General features: G+C 45.1%; 1 protein-coding gene across 8 annotated transcripts in view; it reads left to right on the top strand.

Annotated features, from left to right (window-relative positions):
- The window catches only part of SBF1 (SET binding factor 1), a 1208265-nt gene that overhangs the window by 717537 nt on the left and 471693 nt on the right, over positions 1–19035 (top strand). For all 8 annotated transcript variants that reach the window (XM_085653743.1, XM_085653740.1, XM_085653741.1 and 5 more), the window contains exon 23: positions 10318–10445. In XM_085653743.1, coding sequence (XP_085509869.1) covers positions 10318–10445 — 128 coding nt within the window. The remainder of the gene's footprint in view (positions 1–10317; positions 10446–19035) is intronic.

Here is a 19035-nt window from a genome sequence, read left to right as displayed (position 1 = left end):
TGTGTGTTTGTTTATGCGTGTGTGCATGCATTGTTTGTTTTTGCACACCTTGTATCTTTGTGTGTGTATGTATGTCTGTATGTGACTCAGAATCTATAGGATCATCTGCACTCAGAGTTACATCATCTTTTAGCACTTGGTCTTTGGCAGCAGACAGGGGCCCTTGGTCACCTCTGCACATCTACAGTTGCGCTCCAAAGCACAAGGTCATCAGCATCACCCCTGCTGCCCTTGTACTCTTGTGTAAACTCATTGGCATGGCGTGCCTCCACCATGGCTGCTGGGAGAGTGACGCACGCACTCACTCTTTTGGGTGAATAAATATTTCCCATCACCCCACACTGCCCTTCTAGTCTCTTACTACTTTTTACAGGGAGGTCTCTTTCACTAAAAGATGCCGCTTCATGCACTCTATCCTGTTGAAGATGTTGAATGTCTGTCAAAAAGAAGCGCCTTGAAGCCTGATGCGCTGGTGCTGTGTTGCTCTAATGAATTAGACTTTGAGGCCTTAAATGTTCACATGTGCGGAGGGATGCCAGCCTAGTCTCTATGCTCTTATCTCTGCCTGATGCAGCAACTCGTCTCATATGGGCACCAGCTCCGTCTTTGATCTTGTGGTCGAAATCGTACCCCTGTACTTGAGGCACTTCAGGCACTTATTGGCCAAGGAGAAAGTTAAACACACTTACCCTTTCTATGTGACTTGCTTGTTCCATCTGCTCCCCAGCAGGGCTTCCTCTCCCCTCCACAATTTAACACCAAAATTTAGCAGTAAGCAACTTAAAGATTACCAGTCAACCTTTGCAAATAGCCCTCAGGTGTGCAGGAACCCGATTCGCCATATTTTTTGTAACCTTTGATCAGTTTGTGCTAGAATTATTTTTTTTTTTAATCTGCAGATTATGCAAAAAATGATGGATTGCATGGCAAATCCAGATATACAAGTTCACACTACCAGTTGTACAAAAAAAACCACTTTCAATAAGTACTTCACAATGCTTTGCTATAATGTGCTGATTAGTATCAAAGCTCCTTTGTTAAAGAAATACACTTTTTTGAATTTTGAAGACACTTGATAATATATTCATTAAACAGCACTAAAGCCCATCCTTATGTGTGTGTGGCCATTCACCAGTGGCACGTGAAGTAACAGTAGGTATAGCACCCGGGATAGTGTGCTGCATGGCTAAATACTGATACGTTCCCAAAAGCGAGACCTATTGGCTATGACAATGCGTGTTAGTCTTTGCCCACACACTATAGTAGCTTTCTGTCCCTGTGTAAAGAAATGTGAAAAGTAGGCCCAGAAACATGGAACGGGTTACAGTCCTTTCTGATATGGGACTAGGTGTGATGCTGTACACTGACACCCCTGTGTGCTAACTGTGTCTCGATTAGGCAGCGTGCACTGTCTCTTCCAGACATGCTGTATTCAGGATATGTGCATAAAGCTCCGCCTACTTCCTGCCCATCTTTTTAATTGGCTCCTATCCCTGTCCTTTGTAAATGGCGGCTTTTCATTGGTCATTAGGCTTTGTAGTCCCTCCTTAGTACCTCCCATGTGGACACCCCCTATTACATGTGTTGTTACGCCCTAGGTTTTAATTACAGTCTTGATGGAACAATTTTCTTAAAGGCCTTCGGACAAAACACTCACTTGGTCTTAAACAAGGTTGGCAGTGGTTACTTTACTCGCTAGCACATCTCACATTTATATTAGCCCTTCTATAAATTTTCCTTCATCAGCTCCAACCTAATCCGGAATTAATGTAATAATTCTTTTGTCACATTTCAAAGCTACTAATTGTATATATTAAAGGTACTGTCTTGTATGCAATGCATTATGGGTAGGGTGGATTTACCATATCTTCAAAGTTTGATGCTTATTAGGGACCTCTAGGCGCAGCTTGCGGTACTGCACCTACACATCTATATTCGAGCTTCTATAAATTTCCCTTCATCGGCTCCACATAGAGTACGACCTAACCCGGAATTAATATAATTGTTTTGTCACATTTCGAAGCTAATATATGGACATAGCTATTTGAATGTACTCATGCTACTGTCTTGCATGTAATGCTTGGTGGGAGTTTTCTTTTTTCTCTTGTCAGCGCTCGTTTCTGGTTCAGATACATCAATCGTCACCTTCCACAACACCCTATTTATTCATCAGTCGTTGGTAACAAACTTGGCAACAAGTGCTCAATTGACCAAAAGTTTGATGTTCACTAGGGACATCTAGGCCAGGTGGCGGTACTGCACCTACACATCACACATTTATATTAGACCTTCTATAAATGTTTCTTCATCAGCTCCACACAGAGTACAACCTAATCAGAATTAATATAATAATTGTTTTGTCACATTTCCAAGATACTAACTGTATATATGGACATAGCTATTTGAATGTACTCGTTGTACCGTCTTGCATGCAATGCATTATGGGAGTACCATATGTGACCAACACATTGATGCTCACTAGGGACCTCTAGGCGCGGCTTGCGGTACTGTACCTACCACATTTCACATTTATATTAGACTTTCTATAAATTTCGCTTCATCGCTCCAAATAGAGTACTACCTAATCAGGAATTCATATAATAATTCTTTTGTCACATTTCAAAGCCACTAATTGTATCTATGGACATAACTATTTGAATGTACTTGTGGTGCTGTCTTGCATGCAATGCATTATGGGAGTACTATATGTGACCAAAAGTTTGATGCTCACTAAGGACCTCTAGGAGTAGCTTGCGGTACTGCAACTAGACAAGCAGTGCTGATGCCTTGCTCACTTGGAACCTCTAGGAGCAGCTTTCGGTACTTGCAGTGCTGGTGCCTTGCTCGCAAGTGACCGCTAAGAGCAGCTTGCGGTAATGCACCTACCACATCTCGCATTTATATTAGACCTTCTATAAATTTCCCTTTATCAGTTCCACATAGAGTACAACCTAACCTAATCTGGAATTAATATAATTCTTTTGTCACCTTTCAAAGCCACTTATTGTATATATGGACATAGCTATTTTATTGTGCTTGTGGTTCTGTCTTGCATGCAATGCATTATGGGTAGGGTGGATTTACCATATCTTCAAAGTTTATGATGCTCACCAGGGACCTCTAGGAGCAGCTTGTGGTACTGTACCTACCACATCTCACATTTATATTAGACTTTCTATAAATTTCCCTTCATCAGTTCCACATAGAGTACAACCTAATCCGGAATTAATATAATAATTCTTTTGTCACATTTCAAAGCTACTAATTGTATATATGGACATGGCTATTTGAATGTACACATGGTACTGTCTTGCATGCAATGCATTATGGGTTGGGTGGATTTACCATATCTTCAAAGTTTGATGCTCACTAGAGACATCTAGGCGCAGCTTGCGGTACTGCACCTACACATCTCACATTTACATTAGACCTTCTATAAATGTCCTTTCATTGGCTCCACATAGAGTACAACCTAATCGGAATTAATATAACAATTGTTTTGTCACATTTCAAAGCTATTAATTGTATATATGAACATAGCTATTTAAATGTACTTGTGGTACTGTTGTGCATGCAATGCATTAGGGGAGTATCATATGTGACCAAAAGTTTAATGCTCACTAGGGACCTCTAGGCGCAGCTTGTGGTACTGCACCTATACATCTATATTAGACCTTATATAAATTTCCCTTCATCGGCTCCACATAGAGTACAACCTAACCCGGAATTAATATAATTGTTTTGTCACATTTAGAAGCTAATATATGGACATAGCTATTCGAATGTACAATGCAATATGGGAGTACCATATGTGACCAAAAGTTTAATGCTCACTAGGGACCTCTAGGAATAGCTTGTGGTACTGCAGCTAGACAAGCAGTGCTGATGCTTGCTCACTTGGAACCTCTAGGAGCAGCTTACGGTACTTGCAGTGCTGGTGCCTTGCTCACTAGGGACCTCTAAGAGCAGCTTGCAGTAATGCACCTACCACATCTCACATTTATATTAGACCTTATATAAATTTCCCTTCATCAGCTCCACATAGAGTACAACCTGACCTAATCCGGAATTAGTAAAATTCTTTTGTCACCTTTCAAAGTCACTTATTGTATATATGGACATAGCTATTTTAATGTACTTGTGGTACTGTCTTGCATGCAATGCATTATGGGTAGGGTGGATTTACCATATCTTCAAAGTTTATGATGCTCACTAGGGACCTCTAGGAGCAGCTTGCAGTGCTGCACCTAGACAAGCAGTGCTGTTGCCTTGCTCACTAGGGACCTCTAGGAGGAGCCTGCGGTTCTGCACCTAGACATGCAGTGCTGGTGCCTTGTTCACTAGGGAGCTCAAGTAGCAGCTTGCAGTACTGCACTGAGACATACAATGCTGGTTCTGGCTCCCTATGCAATCATTTGCAATGCACTAGGTCTCGCTTTACTGAAAGTATGAGCTATTGGCGTTGCATTATTATTTGCTAGGCCAATACCTCAAACTATCAGTAATGCGAGACCTATTGCATTGCAAATGCTTGTTATACTTGTGATGAATACTGAAGATGTAAGCAATCTGTGATGTGTCATTGTGCCAAAGAATTTAGATTTTTCACAGCCTGATGGGCAGAAAATCTGGATTTGATTAAAGACACGGAGGCTAATAATATGCAAATTCTCCTTTATTACAATGAAGAGAACATAGAACTTGTGAACATTCTGGAAAATAGTATAAAGTCCATGAGCACACAGCTATTATCCTTCTTTGTTCAAAGCTGCGAATGAAGAATAAGGTCAGTAAATCCAAACTTTCAAAATTACGTTGAAGGAGTCATTCCATTAATCCAAAACGAAGAGATTCTATTCTGAAAGAAAGAAGTAAGAAGGTTAAAGCTACAAAAAACCCCTTAGGGAGGGATAGTTAGAGGAGGGATAATATTAGCCTCCGTGTCTTTAATAAAATCCAGATTTTCTGCCCATCAGGCTGTGAAAAATCTAAATTTTATGGCATGACACGGAGGCCAAAACATTGTCAATCACATTATTGATAGGTCTAAAATAACACTTTTTAAACATATTCTCGTTAGACCAGTCAGCGGTTCTTAGAATATCTTGTAGCCCTCCACCAAGCATAAAAGCTTTAGAAGCAGAAGCACCTCTAAGAGAATGTGTGCCGAAAATAGAAGTATCAACACCACAGTCACGCATCACTTCGTTCACCCATCTCGTGAGAGTGGGAGAAGAAACAGGCTTATGAGGAGATCTATAGGAGATCAGAAGTTGTGTATCAGTTCCTCTTATGCAAAAAGTTATTTTTTCATATTCTTTAAGACATTTGACAACACACAAACTTTCGTTCTCAGGAAAGACAGAATAGAAAATAGAGGAAGACATAGCTTTGGTCCTTTTTTTAAGATAAAAACAAACTCCCTCTGGTTGATAAACTCTGCTAGAAATATCCAAAGCTTTAACATCTGATGTACGTCTAAATGAGACCAAACAAAGTAAGACAGTAAGCTTGTAAGAAATAAGTTTGAGAGAGAGGGAAGTATTATCTCCCCAGGAGGATATAAGATGTAGAATATTTCTCATGTCCCATAATGCTGTGTATTTTGGAGTTGGGGGATTGAGAACCTGCATGCTTCTCATAATCTTTTTAGTTAAGAGATTGGCCAACAGAAACACCATCGATTAGAGTGTGACCTGCAGTTATTGCTGACCTAGAGACATTAACAGTTCTATAACTGAGTCCAGAGGCAAATTTCTCAGATAGGAAATTGAGTACGTGAACTAAATCAGCTGAAACGGGATCGTAATGTCGTTGAAGACACCAGCGAACCCATTTGTTCCATGCCAATCGATATGCTTTCCTTGTTCCAGGCGCCCAAGATTCAGATACGAGTCTGAAAGCATCGAGCGAAAGGCCAGGGATCTCCCACTGTCGCCTGAAATCTTCCATGCAGTGAGGACTAGGATTCCCTGCTTTAGGAGGGGATGGGATTCGCCTTGAGGACCTAGGTGAAGACGACTGAAAGACGGTATTAGGATTGGGAAGTCTATGGCCATCTCCAAGATGACTGGGAACCATGCTTGAGACCTCCAAAGGGGGGTTATTACCACCATGCTTTGAAGGTATCGGCGAGCGTGTAAGAGAAGACGTGGAAGCATTACAAAGGGCGGGAAGGCATATGGTCTTAAGCCTTGCCAGTTCTGGAGGAAGGCATCCACTTATAATGCCTGAGGGTCCGGCCTCCAACTGAAAAAATCCGTCATCTGAGTATTTAATCTGTCTGCGAAGAGGTCCATCTGGAAGGGGCCCCATTGGTCTTGAATGATCAATAATATCCGTCAGTTCAACTTCCAGTTGCTCGAGTCCCTGAAGTTTCTCGAGAACCAGTCTGCTACGCCGTTGCTCAAGCCTGGGATGTGTTCTGCCGTGACCGACAGACCTTTGTTCAAACAATAGTCCCAGAAAACCTTCGCTATTTCGCTTAGACCTTTTGAATGGGGTCCCCCCATCTTGTTGACGTATTTTACCGCAGAGATATTGTCCATGCGGAGCATTATAGAGCATTTGATCGAATTCTTTGAAAAACTTCGAACAGCAAAGGAACCGGCTAAAAGTTCAAGGCAGTTGATAGGTAGATTCTTCTCCTTTGTTGTCCATCGCCCCCCTGTGGAAAGGTTGGCGCAAGTTGCACCCCAGCCGTCTAGAGTCTAGACTCGCATCCGACTCTATTATCAGGTCTGGGGTTTCCCCGAAGATGGCATTGCCATTCCATGCTTCTGCATTCCTCAACCACTCGATTCTTCGTCTAAGTAAGTCATCTGGGAGTAGGACAAACTCGATTTCAAGGCTTTCGCCTTAAGTCTCTGAAGGGCTCTGTAATGAAGAGGGCCCGGGAATATTGCTTGAATGGTTGAGGAGAGGAGACCCAGAATTCTCGCTAGAAGTCTCAATGGGAAATATTTCAGGGAAAGAATCTTTTTTAGTTCCTTTTTGAGTTTCTTTAATTTCTCCCTTGGTAACTTTAATTCTCCCGATATCGTGTTTACCATGAATCTCAAGAATTGGGTTTCTTGAGAAGGGATAGCGCATGATTTTTTTGTATTTATAATGAAGTCTAGATGCTTCAGAAGGTGAATAGTAAGGTTTGTGTGTTGATAGATTTTCGTCTTGGACTGAGCCATGATAAGGATGTCGTCCAGATAGATTATTAGTCTTCCCCCCCCTTTCCCTTAGCCATGCTACTACCGGATGCAAGACCGTGGTGAAACACCAAGGGGCTGATGACAGTCCGAAAGGAAGCCTGAAAAATTCCCATAGTTTTTTCTCCCAGGTGAACTGGAGGAACTTCCTGTGAGGGGGCCAAATGGGAATTGTGAGGTAGGCATCTTTTAAGTCTAGGCGTGTTAGCCAGTCGCCGTTCCTCAAAACGTCTCTGAGGAAATGGATTCCCTCCATCTTGAAGTGGTGATAGGAAACCCAACTGTTCAGATTTTTTAAATTTATGACAGGTCTCTGTGTTTTGTCTTTCTTTTCGACCAGGAAAATATTGCTTATAAAGCCTATTTCTGAGCTCTCTCTTATAGCCCCTTTGGTTAGAAGATCTTTCACTTCCTGAGATACTAGTTTTTTCTGTTCTTGTGAAAAAAATATTTTGTGTGGTATTTCCGTTTGGAAGGGGGAGTCTATAAAGTCTATTTTGTAACCTTGAACTGTTTGTAGGACCCATGGATCTTGGGTTATCAATGTCCAGTTGCCAGAGAAAAGGGCTAGTCTCCCTCCCACTTTTACAGGGGTATCGGGAGGGCCTGTCGAAAGACCTACCTGTTGAGAAAGCTCTGCTCTTCCTCTCGCCTCAAAACGATCTTCCTCTGAAGCGTTGTCTCTGAGGGTAGAAGGAATGATTCCCGTAGAAAGATGTTTGTTGGAACCTATTTCCTCGTCCCAAAAAGGGTCTTGAAGTGGGTTGTCCACGGCCGGGGAATCGACCCCGCATTCTCCCGGCCCGTCCAAAATTTTTATCTTGGAACACTTCGCGTTGTGACTTTTGTATGGAGCTGAATGCTCCAATGTATTTGGCCATATCACATATAAAGTCCTCTCCGAATAGGAGTCCTTGAGAGGTGGGTCCTGCCTCTTTGTTAGCCAATTCAGTTAGTTTGGTGTCTATTCTAAGGAGTATGCCCTTTCTTCTTTCATTAGATATGGCAGTGTTCGCATTGCCAAGAAGGCAGATGGACCTTAGCACCCATTCGCGAAGTTCCTTTGCGTCAACAGGGATGCCACCAACGTAGGCGTTTTCCGCCATGTCAAACATTTTGGTTAGAGGACCAATTAAATCAAGTAGGCAGTCTTGACATGATCTAAGGCTTTTATCTATGCCTTTTCTTGGGTCTTTGGCGCCTTTGGCTATGAATGCGACGACCTTAGGATCAAGTTCAGGTGTGAAGGCGATTTTGTCAGGGAGTGATAGCCGAGGGCATTCTGATCTTAATCTGGATCTCACTTCTTTCGGGATCTCTCTTCTTAGCCAGAAGCTAATATAGTCTGCTACGTGCTGTGACGGTAGCCATTCGGGAGATAGGGGATGTTTTATTAGTAGTGGATCGAACATATTGTCTCCAAAAGGGTCAGTGATACCCATTTTCGATCCTGAGGCCTTGTTTGCCTCTTCAGAGTTATCAATTGAATTATTTTCCTGGACCTCAATGTCCGAATCAAGGGATGACGGGCATGAGAGATCTATCTCCGCCTCGTATCGGTCGTCGCTGTCCAAGTGTATAGGGGTTTGTAGGCCTGTTTCTTGCCCTTCTGAGATGCCCTGGGCATCGTTCTGGTCTCCGCCTTGTAAGCGAGATATATCCAAATTTAGTGATACCTTGGTTCTTTTTGATCTTAAATCTGATTGTTCTGTTCCGGTTCTTTTCCTTGGGACCTTCACTGTCCCTTCTTTGGGGTTTAAGTTATGTGCCCCGCTAGTAGAGGGCCATCCCCTTGTAAAAATTTCAATTTTTTTTATTAATGGTTTCATTTAATTTTTTATTTATAAGGTCATTGAACGAATCCATGGCTTTATCCATGGCTTTAGAAACCATTAGGTCTAGTTTGGTTTCTAATGATGTGTCAGTGGAAGACATAATGGAAGGGGTAAAAGGATTAATAAAGACAAGTGTTTTATTGAAACTTGTCTTTCCCCTTTAAATCAATTAATATAGTATTGTATAAAAAAATTCAGCCTGATAGATTGTGTCTTCCTACCTTAATTCTCTCCCTTGCCTTTTTCTTTCTTTTTTTTTTCTTTTTTTTATATAGTGGGTATAATTATTTTTAAAATATGGACCATGCATAGATAATTATTCGCAGTGAAAAAAATTGGTTTTAACTGCCTCGATCGCGTGAGAAAAGGACGAGCAACTGTTGATTTAAGAAGCTAAGACAACCACGCACATTTCTTACGTGCGTGGTTGTTTAAGGACCATTCCTTTAATTTTTGGTGTTCGTGACGCGTGATGGAAGACGCGCGTCGCGGTGAGGTAAGGAAGTTGATCGCCGAGTAGGCGAGAGCAAGTGCAAAAACCTGAGGGGCAGAAGGCAAGGTAGGTGATAAATGCGCCCGGGGGTGCAGAAAGACTCGGGTGCAGCACGGAGGTACGGGGGCGGGCGTGGATCGCACCGAGCACGTCGCTAGGCAGCACCCGTAATCGCGTCTAGAATCATGAGAGGCGCTCATGTGTTTATGAACACAATTTTAAAAGGCGCATGGAAGAGCAAGCCAACGGAAGGGAAATTAAGCGATTAAGCGTGCAAAGAAAAAGTAGTTGAAGGCTGATTTTAAGGGCAAGAGTGTAGACAAACTCATTCAGACCTCAAAGGAGACATACGTCCTGGATAAAAAACGAAACAAACGCATGGTAGGGTCAATAGGACCCAGACATGCGAGGTAAAGTTAAAATGGTTAGTTATAGAGTGAAAAACTACAACATTTCTCAATAGATACATGAAAGAAAAAACAACAAATTAAATGAGAGTACTTATCTTATGAGCAGCAGCAACAAAGAAGGATGATAGCTTTGTGCTCATGGAGTTTATACTATTTTCCAGAATGTTCACAAGTTCTATGTTCTATTCTGTGGCAATAAAGGAGAATTTGCATAATGTTGGCCTCCGTGTCATGCCATAAAATCCAGACACAATAGGTTTGTTTTCATTTTGTTTAGTTTCTCTCTTGGACAATCTCTGTTTATCGTTGGATTGTCTGATGGCAGCATTTATTTTGTGTTTTTCTGTCTTACATGCCTCTTTGTCACAACATCCTAGTGGGAGAGCAGGTGATCATCCGTTCTTTTCCAATCTCCTCTTTGACCAAAGAGAAGAGGATTAATGTCCAGGGTGTGGTGGATCAGTTTATCCAGGAAGGACTGCAGTTGCGGTCCTGCACATTCCAGGTAAGAGTTTACAGTTGGGATATAGTTTTTTTTTTTTTAAACCCCGTAGTATGTTTTACATGCTGTCTGATCTTTACATAGCAATCTTAGGATGGTAATTTATCTTCTTGTTAATTCCACTACTGTTAAAACTTCAAAAAATGTTGGGGTGTGTGGAGTTTGCAGGAATGTTACGGGAGTAGGTGCCAAAGTCCTAGCCAAGATCCTTTTCCAACCATTAGAACAGACACAAACCACTCAATAACACTAATGTTCAGTCAATACTTATCATTTCAGAAGAACAAGACAAAGAAAACTAGCGGTGCTAACACTAACACCTTCTGGAGTGGTGATATTAAGCAAATTATAATGTCTCCCACTTGCAAGATTTGATTTTACTCCAATTTGTTTGCCCCCATTTTCACTACTTTGTACTGGTGTAATGGCTCTGAAATGCCATGAGTCCTTCTAAGAGGACTCGTGCATGTGCTCTGACCCTTAAAATTGTGCATGTTTAAGTGGCTTGTCCTCAACTGGCATAGCCTGAGGTGCTTGTAAGCCCCTAGTATATGGTACCAGGGGTCGAAGAAGGACTGCCCTGCTGCACTTTGGAACCAGCAATGAGAGGCTTCACTGACGTGGATTACACCTGCTGGACCTGGTGGCTAGCAAAGGAGAGGCACTATGTCTGCTGTATCTTGGTCGAGGTGAAAACGCCTCCAGAGCACAGCCAAAGCTAAGCGACGCCAATGGTCAGTGAACTGGCCTCCTGTAAAACCCCGACATGCAACCGCTGAGAAGCCTGATGAGGCAATTTGGTAGCCCAAAGTCTTCAATTCGCCTCCAACCGCGCCGTACAGCAACAGTGACCAGGACCTGGCGCACAAAGTTGCACCTGATTTAGTGAAACCGGTGGTGTCTTTGAAGTGCAACTGGGACCTCCTGAGGACAAGTTATTGGCCCAGGAAAGTAGACCAGTGACTGTGAAACTGGACGTCTGCTAGCACAGAGAGGTCTTCGAGCTCCATCAATCCTGTGACCAGGACCGCCTCACCCCTTCATGGACCAAGATCTCCTGTTGACCACATCACAACATCCTTCATCCTTTCATTCATGGCCACCTCCATAGGAAATTTCTGCAAACAATAAGAGTGCCTGGAACTTACTGGAGACTGTTTCACCTGCTGTGTGACCTTGCTGGTCCCCCTGACTGACTTCCCACTGGAGTTGGTGCCCTTAGATGACTCCAAGTGAAAAATTGTCTATTTTTATAAATTTGTGTCTAATTTTTTGGGTGTCTTGTAAATTTCGTCTTCAATTGCTTAAGTGCTGTTTAAATGCTTTCCAGTTGTTCTTTTGTGCAAGCCTTGCTGCTCAGAGCCACAACTACCTTGGGTTGAGCTGAAGGTTTGACAAAGAAACCGAAGGGTCCTAAATGAGTTGGTAAGTTTATTACACAGTGAGGTCACACAACCATACCATACAATAAATCCCACTTACTCATATCCACTGACCCTAATCTGGATTTATGTTGTGTCATCTTGTTGGGTTCTGTTGGATCACATCTGTGGTCTTTAGGATTGCTTTACTTTTTCAGAGCCTTTTTTATCATAAGCGTGTCAGTTTGTGAAAGGGATACAGATGCGGAAACTCTGTACTCAAAACTGGTAATGAGCTAACCTTTGGTTCTGCAGTGACCTATAACTTGTGCAATTGAAACACCAGTGGCCAAAAAAAGTGTACAACGAAATTCCTGACACCTAAAACATTCCACTCAAACAACGACCCAACATAATTGGAATTAGAGATGCTCCCAGTTGTCATAATCCTGGTAAGCTTTGTAGATGTAAAAAGCTGACACAAGAAATTGGACTGCCCAAAAGAAGTCCGCAAAAGGGCCGACTGAATAAGTTGTTTCTAGAGAAATGGGACGGTACCAGTGAGACTTTCCTTTGATGCTCTCACACATCCGGAAGGAAGTCATGCTTCATCATGGGGCGGTGCTCCTCGTCGGGCCGGCGCTGCAAAGTCCCTACGGGTCCCCCAAAGAGTCACTCTGTCGGAGATCTTTTTAGTGCTCTATCCGGCAGGTGTGTGCGGGTCTGTGTGCAGTGTTACATGAGAAGTGAGTACTAAAAGGTGAATAGAGGGTATCTAAAGTGGACTAATTTAATGAGGAGGATCCTTCTGTCACCGTTTAATAGACCAAAAGGTTGTGTGCTGCTCGAGGGTAGTTATGACCCTCAGTAGCTAGACAAATGCAGTGTTGTTTAAAAAGGGGATGGGGTCGACATGTTTCTCGCTGTAGTGTGGTCTCAGAAGGAGATCCTTTGCGCTTCTTCAGGACCATAGGGAAGTGAATGAAGTGGTGAGGAAAAGGGTTATACTGTGGCCTTATTGAATCAAGTAGTGCCACTCGGTGGACCCAAATAGTGGTCCTATCTATTTAAACTGGGCATAGTGCTCCATAAGTCATAGAGAGGGTGCTTGCCATCACAATAGTTTTGTGGAAGTGCACAGACTCTTGCACCTACCCTACTTCTCACCCAGAAACTATGACAGCGCTGGTTCTATAGCTGTAGTCAGGAGAAGTAAACATATCATTTGAGTCACAGAGCTACAGTATTGCCTGTTGTCTTAAGAGCTAGCGAGTTTGTGGTAATACAGAGACATTTTACCTCTGATATCTTACCCTAGAATCATCCCCAGATGCTAGACTGGATCCATACTTTTTTTTTTTTACAGCAGTACCATTGCGCGTTGGTAGAGGGCAATGAGCGACTCTGTAGTGACATCGGCCACCAGTTGCGACGTCGTCAGAGTACATATAAGACTTCCCCTGACACACTGACACCAGTTTCTTCCTTTCTGCGCTTCCACCCGGATCTGGAGAGTGGTACCTCCGACCTTTTTTGTCCTACCATGATGAAACAGTGTGCTTTTTTCTAGACATCTTCAAGGTCTTTGATGTTGACCCGCACCGTCATCCTATTTGCATGTGGTATCTAGGCGCACACCCTGACTCTGAACTGTGCAGCTTGTATCTTCATCTTCGGTCGTCGACGTTGGATGAGCGCTACATGGCACAGTTGGTGGTGCTGTGGTTGATGACCCCTCGTCGGCCACAGTCTTCTTCTTCGTTCGAGGACCAGCTCCCACAGTCCTTCGTCCTCGCTGTCACCTGGTAAGTCACGCCATAGGCAGTCAGCACTGCGGCCTTCCCCAATTTTACCACATAGGTGCGGTGTTGCCTCCGATTTCTCAGATTTTGGTGTCAGAGCGAGAATCTGGGCCGCACCTTCTGGTGTTTCCCGGCACCAAGACGACTCTGGCTGAGATGAGGGATAAGTATCTATCCCTCCATGCCATTTTTTGCTCTCAGCCTCCCTCTGGTGCACTTCTCGGCCCCAAGGAGGTCGGTGAGGCCTCGACTGACTCCAAACCGGCAGGACCTCCCTCTGTGTCAGCAGGGCCCTGTGAATCCGTGATCGGTTCCTCCTCAGCTCCAGTGCACAGCTCTTCGGAGTTGCCACCTGTGACACCTGTGTTGGATCCGAGGGTGCCGACCTCGGTGTCAACAGCATCGATCTACCCTACTTTGTCTCTCCTGCCTGACGCCGAGGTGTCACCTTCGTGGCGCTGGGAACAGCGTTGGTGGAACAGTCCTCTTCAGGCTATCTTCTTCCGCTTTCAGAGGAGCCCCCTGCTATTTACTCCTTGCTGCATCGGTAGTTTGGTGATGTGGGTGATCACATGACTGAGCCTCCTCCAGAGTTTCATTGGGTTTTTTCCCTTGGTGACGCTTGTGGCCTTTATTGTTCCCGATCCTCTGGCCTGTTTTCTCCTCCTTGCCTTGCTTCAGAGGCTAGCTCTGGTTTTGCTCAGAGTTGATGTAGTTCTGGAGCTGCAGCTTCCTTCTGTGAAGTGGCCATTGATCCCCTACTTGTGGTGCTTCAACAGGGCCAGCTGAGAACTGAGCCTGTACTTTTCTTCAGTGAAACCCTCTTTGATATTCTGTTGGGCACTTGGGCTAAACCGTTTTCCAGGACCTCCATGGACTGGTCTGTAGCTCATAGGCACCATCCTGCCCCTAGAGACCCGCTCTGCCTTTCCTGCCAACCTACACTGCACAGCTTTGTAGTTCAGGCTGCTACAGCCTCCCTCAACATCAGCGGTGTTCCTGACATCCCTCCGGACAGAGAGTCTGAAGGTGTGGATGCTTTTTGTCGTTATATCTTTTCTGCTACTAGCTCCACTTTTTGGTCCCATAACACAGCTTGTGGTTTGGGCTGTTTTTCTCATGTGTTGTGGGATTCAGTCTCGCACCTTCTCCCCTCAGTCCTTGATGATTCTCAAGACACTCTTTCTCATGTGAGCCATGATGGCAGTCAGGCAGCTACATTACTGATTCATTGTGGCATGGGTCCCACAGATTCTGTCAGACGTCCATGGCCCTTTCGGTGACTGTTCGTCGGCGCGCTGGCTATGTACCACTGGCTTTTCTGAGCTGTTCAGTTCACCTTGGTGAACATGCCTTGCTATGGTCAATATCTGTTTGGCTCTCAAACTAACTTCACTTTACACCGTTTTCGGGATAGTCGGAATGAAGCAAAATCTTAATACCTGATTACCATACCTTCCTCTTCTTCCCTCAGTACTAGGCCGGGCTGGGAATGGTCTCCCGTATTCCCTTCTGTGTGGGCCGTTATAGGGCAATGTTAGTTAGCTTCTGCTTTCACTTGTCCCTCCATGTGCGGTCTGGTGTGGTGCCCTGCCTCAGCACATATTTTTTTTTCTTGCACTTTTAACATGTTGATGTCAGGTTGTGGTCCCTGGTTGTTTCCTGGGACGCGTCTTTATTTCTGACCCTGTTTTTTGTCTATGCCAGTGGTTGCACGGTGTTCTTTGCTTTCTACCCAAGTTCTGATTGGGTTATTTTCATGGAATTGTTCGAATGCACTGTCACCTTGTTCCCTGTTTGAAAGGGTACTTCATGTGTATGCCTTAAAGGTATTCCTCAATAATATTTCTGATGCCATATAGTACCCCTTGTAGGGAATTCCTACACATGCCATGCTTGGTGCCCTGGTGCAAGTCTTAAGATGGTGCACGGGGGTGGTTCTTAACCCCCTTCCCCCTGTTTCCTGCGTATTCTTCACACTGGCCAGGAGTTTCTTTCCTTCCACTCTGTCTGGTGCCCTTCTTTCCTGGCGGATGCAGGGGAAGGGGCATGGTTTTTGCCCTGAGTGCTGTTCCTTCTTTCTCTCTTCATACATTAGCATTTCTTGTGCTAGTTCTGGCTATACACGGGCAAGATGGGCCCTTGTCCGCTTTCTCTTGCTCTCGTTGGTTCCTTATGGCCATCCATTGTTCGTATCTTGACATGGGCGGCCAACTCGGCCGCCCTACCTCTTCTATGCCTCTGCATGGCCTGTTTTTCCTCTGCTTCTGCCTTACACGGAGCTGTCGTTGCTTTCACGTTTCGATTGAAGCAGTTTCCCTGACACCTCCGATAATAACCTCAGCATTTCGTTACTGGCCTGGCTGTTCTTCTGTTGTGCCTTCTACCCCTTTTTAGGTTTAATGCTGATTTTCCTCTTCCGTTCTTATTGGACATGGGTTCCTTACCCGTCCACTCTGGGTTGGATCATACGGAGGTTTGTGATCCCTTGGGATTCTTTTACTGGGAATTTCCTCCACGTCTTGTGAGTGCCGTTGCAGTTCTTACCCCTTTGGGGGTTCGTCTCCCTTGTACTAATAGGCATACCGGGTGCGATCTTGGGTGACGTCAGGATCCTCATTCATTTTGTTCTCTGGCTTGTTGGCCAGGCACAGGTTGTTCTGTGCACACGAGGATTGTCCTTTGCTTCTGGCCTCCATGGTTCTTATGCTGTTAGCATTGCCTCCCTATCTTTTACTTCTGTTATTTACACTGACCCTTTGTTTGGCCCTACATTTCTGGTGTTGGTCTTTGTCGGAAAATAGGATCTGCTTTCATGGTTACCCCCACTTTTTTGCTTGGTGTCAGTATATTTTTTACTAGTCTGACTGGAATCCTGCTAATCAGGACCCCACTCACTTTCTCCCTATATTGCCCATAGTAAGTTCTGTTGTAACTCCACAATTGGCTACTGTTGCACCCTTGTAAGTCCCGAGTATATGTTACTAAGTTACACCGGGCATAGGCACACCATGGGTCTCCCATGGGCTGCACCATGTTTTGTGCCACGCATGGGAGCCCACTCAAACTGTGACTACAGGCCTGCCGTTGCAGCCTGTGTGAGTTGGTGCTTGCACCTCACAACAAATATAAGTTTCCTTATATGCGAGGTCACTACACTTAAAGCCTATAAGTCACCCTTATGGCAGGCTCTTCAGTCCTGAGGGCAGGGTGCTTGGCTATAAGTAAGAGGGTGCCCCTGCATGAACAGGACACCCCCTCGATTCTCCAGGCTTTGTAAATGCAGTCAGTCATTTTTTTTTTTTTGGGAAATTTGTTTATTCAAACCAGCAAGTCAATGACATTACAGTTATGGACATACATATCCGCAGCAAAATCAGACAGGATCAAAACCAATCAGGCACTGTAAACAACATAGTAACGAGTATCGATTTTCGTTTAACCCCAAATCCCCTTTTCTGCGAACCTAAACAGAACAAACGGTGGTACAAACGGAAAGTAGCAAAATAGGGAAAACGTACTTCTCTAGCAATGGAGGAGCAAGACCTGCAAAGGAAGCAGTGTCCATATACAACAGCAAATAAAAAAAAACGAGAAAGAAGAGAGAGGAACAAAGAAAAAAACCAAATACACCTATGGAGCGGACCGCCGTACAGTGTGAGAGGCGCGAGTGGATGCCTGTCAGTACACAGACTCCGGGACAGGCATGTCATGACACCACACCCCCCAGACATCGGAGCCCAATCCCAATCCCTCCACCCACAGAATGCAGCAGCGTGCCGCGAAAATGACCAGAACTCCGCAGCACCAGCAAGCCCATCCACCCGACCGACAGTGTCAACCCATATCGTCGGATACACTGCCAGACACCGAACGCGTGGAATTGGGGGAGCCCGCTCTCTCCCGCGACCACTGCAGAAACGGCTCCCAGATATCTCTGGGCCGGGACGCAGCTGGCATCGCTTCCCAATAGCGTTCAAGTTGAGTATTACCATATGTGACATCCTTCACCCACTCGGTGAATTTAGGCAGGGATCTACGACCCCAGCGCACCGCCACCTGCCTCTTAGCATAAAGGAGCAAGAGCGCATGTAATTTCCTAGCCTTTGGTGGAGTATCCTGAACATACCCCAGCAGCCCACGATGGGGAGTTGGCGTATCAGATCGAAGTAAAATTTGATTGGTGGCCGTAAAAATGTTCGACCAGTACTCCTCAAGCCGAGGGCAACTCCATGCCCCATGTAGAAAAGAAGCATTTGCGGATCCGCATCTCCAACATGTATAATCCTCCCTGAGTCCCATGCGGTGTAGCGCCCGCGGCGTGCGATAGTACCTGAGTAAGAACTTGAAATGCACCAGGCGCAACCTGTAGTTAGGCGATAGTTCCGTCAATTGTCTGCAGCAGAAAGCCCATTGTTCTTCCGACAACTGATAGCCTAGTTCCGCGTTCCATGCGTGCATGGAAAGAGGTACAACCACAGGGGTCTGTTCCTGCATACTATTGTACAACCTGGGCACGAGTTTTTTAGGAGATGCTTTGGAGAGCAAATTTTGTAATGCCTGGAGCTGCGTGGGCTCCTCCGGAAACTGTGGCGACAGGGTTTTACAGGATTCTCTGATCTTATGGCGAGTAAAGAGGTCAGCAAAGGACTCAGGTGGGCCAACCCCTCCAGAAACGGGAGCTCTGAAGGAGCAGTTGGGGTAAATGTCGGCGAAAGTAAGCAAGGGCTTCCCCCCAATAGTGACGTCCCCCCCACTGTCCTGCAGGCAGGGCAACATCGGATTGCCCCTCAGGGGAATGGCTGGCGCATAAAGAAGAGGGAGTTTTGCCCTCCTTTGCAGCTCCCGCCACGTCCAGCGGAGCAGGGCTACAGTGTCAACATCCTTTGATGGACGGGGCGCTTTCCCATACAATGCCACGTTTAGGGGCAAAGGAGCCACGACTGCCAACTCCACCGCAACATGTGGCTGATAAGGAGTGGGGGAAAACCCAAAAGTGAAGAAATTGAGCTTGCGCACATAGTGAGTACAGTTTCATATCAGGGGCCCCCAGTCCGCCCTGCCGCAGCGGGAGCGTAAGTAGCGCCCAGGATGACCTCGCCTGACCCGCGTCAGCAGAAGCGATCTCACTCGCGCGTGAAAGTGCGCAGTCAGGGGTATCGGGAGGTTTACAAATAAATACAAGAATTTAGGCAGGACCACCATTTTTGCCAGTGCTATTCTTGCTACCAGAGACAGGGGAAGTTTGTTCCAAAGTTCTATTTTCCTCTCCAGCCAGTCCACCGCCCTACCATAATACAAGGTCCACAAGTCACTTAAGCTGCGGCTGATCCTGACCCCTAGGTACTTGACTGAATCCGGTTTCCAGCGCAGGGGGTAATCGGACCGCACCTCAGGTGTGGTATCCGTTAAAGGGAATGCAACCGATTT

The sequence above is a fragment of the Triturus cristatus genome, chromosome 4_1, assembly GCF_964204655.1.
Source record: "Triturus cristatus chromosome 4_1, aTriCri1.1, whole genome shotgun sequence".
Classification (NCBI taxonomy): domain Eukaryota; kingdom Metazoa; phylum Chordata; class Amphibia; order Caudata; family Salamandridae; genus Triturus; species Triturus cristatus.
This window is presented reverse-complemented; position numbering and strand designations above follow the sequence as displayed.